The sequence below is a fragment of the Rana temporaria genome, chromosome 13 (assembly GCF_905171775.1).
Source record: "Rana temporaria chromosome 13, aRanTem1.1, whole genome shotgun sequence".
In the NCBI taxonomy this organism is placed as follows: Eukaryota; Metazoa; Chordata; class Amphibia; order Anura; family Ranidae; genus Rana; species Rana temporaria.
In genome coordinates, this window is record NC_053501.1 from 15,252,121 (window position 1) to 15,261,396 (window position 9,276).

General features: G+C 48.2%; 1 protein-coding gene across 1 annotated transcript; it reads right to left on the reverse strand.

Annotated features, from left to right (window-relative positions):
* Window positions 1-5,033: 5,033 nt before the first annotated feature.
* Window positions 5,034-9,011, reverse strand: FOS (Fos proto-oncogene, AP-1 transcription factor subunit). Its single transcript, XM_040332272.1, is given in 11 exon segments — window positions 5,034-5,955; window positions 5,958-6,022; window positions 6,025-6,086; window positions 6,088-6,161; window positions 6,163-6,415; window positions 6,417-6,528; window positions 6,531-6,552; window positions 6,677-6,712; window positions 6,714-6,785; window positions 6,913-7,124; window positions 8,524-9,011. Coding segments are annotated over 11 exon segments (1,134 nt in total). The 5' UTR covers window positions 8,690-9,011; the 3' UTR covers window positions 5,034-5,895.
* Between the last annotated feature and the right edge of the window lie 265 nt (window positions 9,012-9,276).

Below are 9,276 nucleotides of genomic sequence, written 5' to 3' on the forward strand. Positions count from 1 at the left end.
TTAAATAGCGACGCAGTGCCGAATCGCAAAAAGGGGCAAGGTCCTTTAGCTTGCATTTTGGTCCGGGTCTTAAGTGGTTAAAGTTCATGTGCGTGTAAAGGCAGGCGTCCCAAATTCTTTTGGAAATGTATTGTATATGAGTTAGCTAGTATAAAGCCCAGCAGCTTTATGGGATCTAGTAGCTCAAAGGTATACGAGGAACTGTTATCACAGAGCAGGTCTCCAGGATGTCATTAGTTATAATGGCCAGCAGAGGACACTCTTTGCCAAGCCTCTAGAATCAGAATGGAAACCCACCTGTGATTGCAGGCCACAGTGAAAGACACTACAGAGGCTTTACAGCACGCAACATCTATTAGAACTACAAGCAGAATATGCAGCAATGGCATTTCCTTACCTGACCATACATGTTTGAATCCCACACATACTTAAAGGGGTTGGTAAAGGTTCTTTTTTTTTTTTTTTTAAATAACAAACATACCATACTTACCTCCACTGGTGCAGTTCGTTTTGCACAGAGTGACCCCGATCCTCGTCTTCTGGGGTCCCTCGGCGGCTGTCTCGGCTCCTCCCCGCAAGAGCTAACCCCCCCTTTGGGAAGCGCTCTCCCAAGGGGGTTAGCTTGCGGGCGCGCTCCCGTGATACAGTCGATGACCACAGGCTTTTTATTTCCTTTTTTTTTCACCTGGGGATCTGGCCAGTAACACTCCTCCTGTCTTTGGACTGAAGCATTTTCAATCTCGGGGAGGGTAGCGTCAGAGGCACTAGCCGGCTTGGATGGATTAAGTGGCCCACTAATGAAACCTGGACTCCAACTAACACTTTCTAAGCCATTACAGCAATTGTTTTATTTTTCCTTTTGGCATAAACATTTTACATAAGTGAATAAAAGCTGACCATTCTAACTGCCAGTTTTGCTGGACAGCTTTGTCTGTCAAAAGAATTTAAAAACATAAAGACTAAGGCACCTTTCACACTGGGTGGGAGGTGCGCTGACGGTATATTTTTAGCAGCGCTATACCGTCGGAATTACCGCGGCATTGCGGCGGTATACGGCCGGCTAGCGGTGCAGTTTTAACAAAACGCCCCACTAGCGGCCGAAAAAGGGTATTATACCGCTCGCAATGCACCTCTGCAGAGGCGCATTGGCCGGCGGTATAGCCGTGGTGTCCCATTGTTTTCACGGGGAAGGAGCGGTGGAGGAGCAGTAAAACACACCGCTCCTTCCCGCTCCAAAGATGCGGCTAGCAGGACTTTTGGAGCAGTCCAGCTAGCGCACCGCCTCAGTGTGAAAGCCCTCAGATTTCACACTGAGAACTACAGGGCAGGAGTTTTTCATGTGGTATTTAGGTGCTATTTTTAGCGCTAAAACCGGCTAAAAAAAACTCCTCAGTGTGAAAGGGGCCTTACTGGCTGGATAATCAGGGGAAAATAAAGGAGAAAAAAAGCTTAAGAAAAACAAGTGCCGCCATCACATCTAAGAATTGGTAAGGCTGGAATATAATACATTTTTGTTGTTGAGTTTAACCACTTAAGCCCCGCCGCACGACTATATTACGTCCTCTCTTTGAAGAGGGGATATCTCGGTAACGGCAGCTGCTGCCACAACCGAGATATCCATCTCTTCAGTCGGTGGGTGCTGTAAAACGATAATAGATGGTCTCCGCAGCGGATTCGCCGCAAGATCAGCGGCGAGAGAGGGCTACCCCCCCCCCCCCCGCATCCTATGCCGCTACCAGAGCCGTCGGTAGCGGCGGAGGCGATCGGGTCCTTCTCCCTCTGTGGCATGGATACCAGTGAGGGCAAATATGGCCCCCACCCGTCTCCATACCATAGCAGAAGGGAAGCAACGTCAAAATGTCACTTACGACCATACGTCTTAGGCCTCGTACACACGGCCGAGGAACTCGACGTGCCAAAACACCATCGAGTTCCTCGTCCAGTTCAGCCCTGAAGCCGCCGAGGAGCTCGGCGGGACGAGAGCTCCCATAGAACAACGAGGAAATAGAGAACATGTTCTCTATTTTCTCGTCGAGCTCCTCGTCGGCTTCCTCGGCCGAAAGTGTACACACGACCAGTTTCCTCGGCAGAATTCAGCCAGAAACTCGGTCGGAAGCTGAATTCTGCCGAGGAAACTGGTCGTGTGTACGGGTGCCTCAAGGCACATTTTTTTTTGTCGTCATTTTTTTTTCAAATGACAATTTTTTTTATTTTTTTTTTATTATTATTGCATTTTAGTGTAAATATAAGATCTGAGGTCTTTTTGACCCCAGATCTCATATTTTAAGAGGACCTGTCATGCTTTTTTTTGTTTACATCCCTTGTAATAAAAAAAATAAATAAAAAATGGGTCACTTTTATTCCTAAGTGTAAAAATAAATAAAATCAATTACAATAAATAAGAAAATAAACTGGCTCCCATTAAATAGTTTTAGTAAGAGTTCCCCCGAGACCTTAAAGAGAGGACCTCCAGGCTCCCCAAAACATTAAAAGTCTGCAGCTACAAATACTGTAGCTGCTGACTTTTATTATAAGAACACTTACCTGTCCAGGAATCCAGCGGTGTCTTCACCCGAGTCAATTCTTCAATCGGCTTCGGGTGCAGGCGCAAGCATCTCAAGTAAGGGAGTCAGTGAAGGCCTTATGGCTTCACAATCGGTGGTCCCGACGGGAAAAAGTCAGTTGGGAATTCCGACTGGAAAAAAAGAGCTGGTTATCTTTTCTTTGGCCGGCGGGTTTGGCAATTTTCCCCCAGTCGGAAAAAACTGCGAGGGAGCATACACATGGCCGGGAATCCCGGCCAAAAGCTCTCCTCGGAAGACCCGGTCTTGTTGTTACGGGGCATTTACAGATTGCAACTACTTGTCTGCCTCGGTTTTATCAATGAAAGATTATGTAAACCCTAACAATGGAACTTCACGTATTTGCTCACTTTGGGCCTGCTTAATATGCTATTAAAGGCATTATCTGTTCAGGAAGTGACAAAATGCAATGTTGATTCTGGCAGCCCTTGGGGGGGGGGACCTTCTCAATGGTTCCAGGGAACCCCTAAAAATGAAGCGGGGCCTGGACTGCCCTATATTCTCTTTTGGGGGGGGGGGTGTAACATGTTTCCTGTTCCATTGGGCAAGAGCTCTACGTCTTGTCAGCTACCCTGAAAGATGGCTGGGGAAATCTAGCCCTAGCCTGTACCCAGCGTTTTTTTTCTATCTTAACCGAACCTGTCCAGTTCAACTGAACTGCAGAACAGCTCCCCTCTTCGTTATGAACATGAGGTGTTCAGTAGTCCAGCCTTAGACCGCCATACTAGGGTGACCAGCTCAATCCCCAGTTTCAGGGGACAGTCCCCTGAATGTTCACACTGTCCCCGGACCAAGTCTGTCCCTGGTTTTGTCCCCAGATTAGATTTAATAGGGGGCAGGGGGCAATTTCAAAGACAGTCAGTTCAGAATTAAAATAAAAAAATTAGAATTACACACCCCGCTCCGCTGTGCCTACTAGCATAGGGAGGGGTTGTATTTTTCCCATTATCTGTGCCCTTTCTGATGATCATGTGCTGGTCGGAGTGGAGGGAATATTTATTCAGTTTCGGGCGCATGCCCTTCAGCTCCACGCATATTCTTCTGCCTTGGCTCAAATCCTGGCCAGCCACCTGCCTATCTCCTTCCCTTCCCTCCTGCGGAGTGATCTTCCTCCGCTCCCCATCCAGTAGTAGCCGGGGCCCGAAGAGTTAGACTTGAGAGGCTGTGAGGCGGGCGGCGAAGGGCAGAGAGTCGCTGATTGTTGCCATTACTAGTAAAGAAACAATATGTCCCTGGATTTCATTTTAAAAATCTGGTCACCTTACCCATACCGCACCATCCAAACTTTTATTGTCAGATTTCCTTCAGCTTTACCAAAACCCATGTAGTGCAAGGGCCTGCCTGATTGCATACAAATTGAAAGGTTTTAGGTTTGACCTCATATTATATGGTTTTGGGAAATCTTAAAAGGAAAAATTGTGTAGCAGCTTAAGAGCCGGTTCACACTGGGGCGACTTGGAATCCGACTTGAAGTCGCCTCAAGTCGTCCCAAGTCGCTCCGACTTCAAAAAGAAGTTCCTGTACTACTTCAATCCGACTTGTAGGCGATTTGTACCCATTGATTTCAATGTAAGTCGCCTCCAAGTCTGATCACTGTCTTAACTGAAGCGACTTTCCAGGACTGAAGCGACTTTCCAGGAAGATAACATACAATTCTCAGGCAAACCTCTCCCTCCCCTAGAGCTGATTGTTGTTTGATTGGCCACTGGAAAGTCTCCTGTCCTTGAGACGACTTCAAGTCGTGTTGTAAATCGCCCCAGATCGCCCTGTGGTTCATGCTCAAGTCGTGTCGGAGTCGCCTCTGAAAGCCGCTGGAAGTCGTGTCGCCCTAGTGTGAACCGACTCTTAGGTTGACAGCACTTCTTCTGGACATAGTGCAGCGAGTGTGTTGTCACCCTAGAACAGGAAGTGTGTTTCTGGCAGGATCACCTGGGGGGGGGGACCCCAATTCAGCTACCACATCCAAGAACTGGTAGGCTGCAATAGATTACACTTTCTTCCTGTATTTAGAAAAATATTTCAGCACTCTAAATATCTTGAGTATTCCCCACCCATCATAAAGAGACATTAATCCCCCCCCCCCCTTTATCCAAAGCCATAGAAAAAAAAAAAAAAACCCCAACATCCCTCATTACCTAATTGAAATACATGATTTCAGTTCCCGAGAACTGCGCATTTCTAGTGGCCAGTCGTAGGCAGTGTACCGGCCATAATGATTAGATCAGGTAAAGGTTGTGTCATTGTGCCAAGCCTTATACAGTGTATGATGAGTGGATTTATAAAAGTTGAAGAGCAGATCTAGGTGAATTGTTATTTCCTGAAGAGCGTTTTTTTTTTACAGATCTAATAAAGCTTCCTACATATAAAAGAGTTCTGCCCCTGGACAGTACCAGAGTAATAGCGCACCATAAACTTAGCACTCAGGATAATGAAAACTCAGACACCAAGAGCTGCATTGAATGCAAATACAATTTCTTCTCCATGTCTTGGACAAGAAGCAAAAAACAATATGCTATAAGTTGTTTCAGGCCCTCTGTCCGCAAAAGTAGAAAACAAAAATACCAATAAAAATATAAATATTCTCAAAATTCAAAATAAATTAAACGAAAACCGTCCTACACAGAAATAAAACGTTTTCAATGGAAACCTTGGAAAGAGACAGCAAAGACTGAGTGTTACAATCAAACGGAAGATACTGCACGTTCACAAGGTTCCCGGCTTCGGAGGGGAGGGTTTTATATTTATATATCATATAACTCAGATCAGAAAATAAAATAATCTTGACTGATATGGAGCTCTGTGTGAGAGCGGCCCACAAGCAGCCAGCACCATAACAAACCTGCTGTATGGACAGCCCGTAGCTTCCAAACCAGGAGAATGAAACACGACATGTAAACACCATCACTGACGCAGCAGCGAGGATACAACATGCTACATATTTAAAAACAGGAGTCACAACAAGGTCCATGCCAGTGCTACATGTCAGGAAGAGGTATCGGCCTTCGGTGGCAGTTGGAAGAAGAGGGAGACGTCTGCCAGTCACAGCCAGCGGGACAGGGTGGCAGTTGTCGGGCACTGGGAAGGTTGGCAACCCTTGCTCTAGCAGTGACAGTGTGCTCAGTCGAGGCTTTTCACAATTACAACTTTGGCCAGAGATGAATGGACTACACATGCACAGTGTACACTTATAGCAGCAAGGAGGCAGTCTTACTAAGATGAGGAGGAAACCACATCCCTTTTATTGCCTGCGGAGAGAGTCACCAAGCTGTGACCACTGTGTGGCTACAGTCCCAGGTCACCTTCACCTTGGGCATTACAAGGCCAGTAGAGTGGGAGAGTTGAGAGAGTCCGAAGAAGATTGCTCGTTGCTGGTGCTCCCCTCCTGTGGGCGGCTCCACAGTTGGGGAAGGGTTCAGACTCTGGGTATGTGAAGACAAAGAAGTGGTGTAGGTGGTACATGTTGGAGTGCAGGTAACAACCGGGGTACACAGAGGCTCCATGTCACAGACAATGTGTTATACAGGGGTCCCATTCAGAGGTGTATAGTGTGCTTGTCAAATCCACATCAGGAACAGAGCGAAGCTGCGTCAGAAGATCCCCATGGAAGGGGAGCGCCGAACAGGAAGTCATCAAGAGGCTCAGATTTTAGTCCCAGGGATACCTGCAGCTGGGAGGATTCCTTCTCAGGGATGGAAGACTGTGGAGGTGATGGAAAACATGGGCTCAATTGTGTCTTCCTGTGAGCTGGAAGAGTAGTCACTTCTGGGAGCAAAGACAGTCCAAGGAGGATGTCAGGGAGGGGGTCAGGTCCAAGGATGAGGTCAGGTCCTGAAGGTTGCGTCCAAGTCATGTGGAATCTTGCAGGCAGGTTTGTGAGCAGCAAGGATGAACTCAAGCTTTTCATTCTCTTTCAGAAGGGCTGCAATCTCAGCCTGCAGGATTGATTCTCATCATCCAGCTCATCAGTTTCCTGAGAAGAAAAGAAAAGAAAAAAGCCAACAGATTAGGAGGATTCTAGAACACAGTAATGCCACCTGGTATGCAAGACTAGATCTGTACAACAGCACCAAAGGCTAAAAAGGACATCTACTTACAGCTTGGAGGGTGTCTGTCAGCTCCCGGCGACGGTTTACGGCATTTAGCTGCTGCCATCTTGTTCCTTACACGTCTAACTCTCCTTTTCTCCTCTTCCTCGGGAGAAAGCTATGAAGATAAAAAAAAAAAAAAGGACAGCCAGTTAGAACTCAGGAATAAAATCTGCAGAGTCTCATACGTGATGAGAGCAAAAAAGCAAAAGACTGCAAATCGCACACAATATCTGGACAATTACCTGTTCAACTTTTCCTCTCCTGCCCTGGCTCTGTCCTCTGCCAGAAGAGCTTTTTAACACCCCGCTGCGGCTGTAAGCTGGAACTGCTCCATAGGGGTGAACTCTGGTCTGGGATGGGGCCACAGATGAGACGAGAGTAGGCTGGACCAACCACTGCAGGTCTGCTGAGGTGGAGATGGCTGTGACGGTGGGGACAAAGCTGTTGTTGGAGTCTGTGCCGAATTCCTGAAATTAAAGGAAAAAAAAAAAAAAGGGACATTAAGTATAAAGTGTGACAAGTCACCATATCCCCCCTCCCCTCCCTCTATGCACACACGCTGAATGGGCTGATCCAGAGGGAGCTGCATTTCCAATCCCAGCACACCAGACAGAAGGGGATAAAAATAGCCCTGACGTCACTAGTGACGCAGGGGCCGCTCTGGAGTCTCCTGAATGAACTCTGGAAGTGTTTTATCAATGAATCCGCTTTACACACACAGGAGGGGGGGAGCTGCTCAGCCCAGCCACTGCACTATGCAGCAAGCAGGGCTGCAAAAGTCTGCACTATGCAACCTAATTCAGACAGCATTAACCCAGATCCACATCCCCTGCACCCCAGTCCACATCACTGGCACTGTGCACCCCAATCCACATCACCTACACCCTAATCAATGTTACCAGCCAACCCCAACCCATAACTCCGACACTAGGCACCCCAGAAAGCATTAACTCCAGTGCACATCTCCTACACCCTAATACATGCTACCTGTATACCCCCCCCAACCCATATCAACATCACTGTGCACCCCAATCCAGACAGCATTAACCCCAAGTGCATATCACCTGCACTGTGCACCCCACTCCAGACAGCCTTAACCCCAAGTCCCCAATCACCTGTGCACCCTAAACCATGTCCATTGGTGTGTCCCAACCTATATCAGCAGTACTGTGCATCCCAATCCAGAAAGCAGAACCCCCAAGTGCATATCACCTGCACCCCAATCTATGCTACCGGTATAACCCCCAACATCACTGTGCACCCCCAATCCAGACAGCATTAACCCCCAAGTGCATATCATCAGCACTGTGCACCCCAATCTGTGTTACTTGTGTACCCCCCAAGTCTAGGTCATCTGCACCCCCAAGCCAGACACCATTAACCCCAGCCCATATCACCTGTTGCACCCCCAATCCATGTCATTGGTGCACCCCCAATCCAGACAGCATTAACCCCAAGTCCAAAGCACCTGTGCACCCCCAATCCATGTCATTGGTGTGTCCAACCTATATCAGCAGTACTGTGCATCCCATCCAGACAGCATTAACCCCAAGTGCATATCATCAGCACTGTGCACCCCAATCTGTGTTACTTGTGTACCCCCAAGTCTAGGTCTCTGCACCCCCCAAGCCAGACACCATTAACCCCAGCCCATATCACCTGTGCACCTAAATCCAGACACAGTTAACCTCAATCACCACTGCCTGTGCTGTACACCCCAATCACAGATAAGCCCCCATATTCAGGACATAGTGACCCGTAAAGAGCCCGATCCAGACTCATCACACACTATAAAGTCGGGTCCAGTGTAAGGTAAACCCCCCCAAAAAAGCAAATCTCCCCCAAGATTTCACGTCTTGTGTCGCCCACTTACCGTTGGGGGTGGAGCGGGGATCATGTGGAGAAGGAGGCGGACGGGGAGGGGTAGTAAGCCATGCTGTCTCCTGCTGGAGAGGCGCTGCTACACCGAGAGGATGTCGCCTCGTAGTCGGTGCTGTTGCTGGAGAAGCCGTGGTACATGTCTGCTGTGTATAAAAGCAAAGGATCGTCCTATAATGCCGGAGCTGTCACTGCCGAACTAGCTGCTCGACTCCCTTTTATACTCGCTGTCATGCCAATTTATGAATGGGTGACGTAAAAAACGGGACGGACCAAGTGTGTGGGGGGAGGAAAGGAACGCTCCACACAGCCCTGCCGCAGTCTCCGTTACACTGAATCTCAATGGCCAGAGCTGATTGATAGGTACAGCCGTGTTATCACTTCTCTGACTGGTCAGAACTCGCCACAAGCCGCACAATGTGCCGCGGATCCCCCCTTGGATTCCCTGCTTTTGGTTCGGCCACGGGAATCCACTGACGCAGTTATCCTTATAAGGAAAACATCGTCCGAAGGGCGGGGCTGCCGGGAAGAGCCCTGAGAGGAGAGCGAGAGGGGAGGGGTTCTGTACACTGCCATAGGAACGCAACACAACACACACAGTATACAATCATACACTGTAAACTGTATGGGAACACAGTATACAATCTACACTGCACACTGCTGTACGAACACACACACCACAGCTACAATCTACACTGTCATAGGAACACAACACACACACACACACA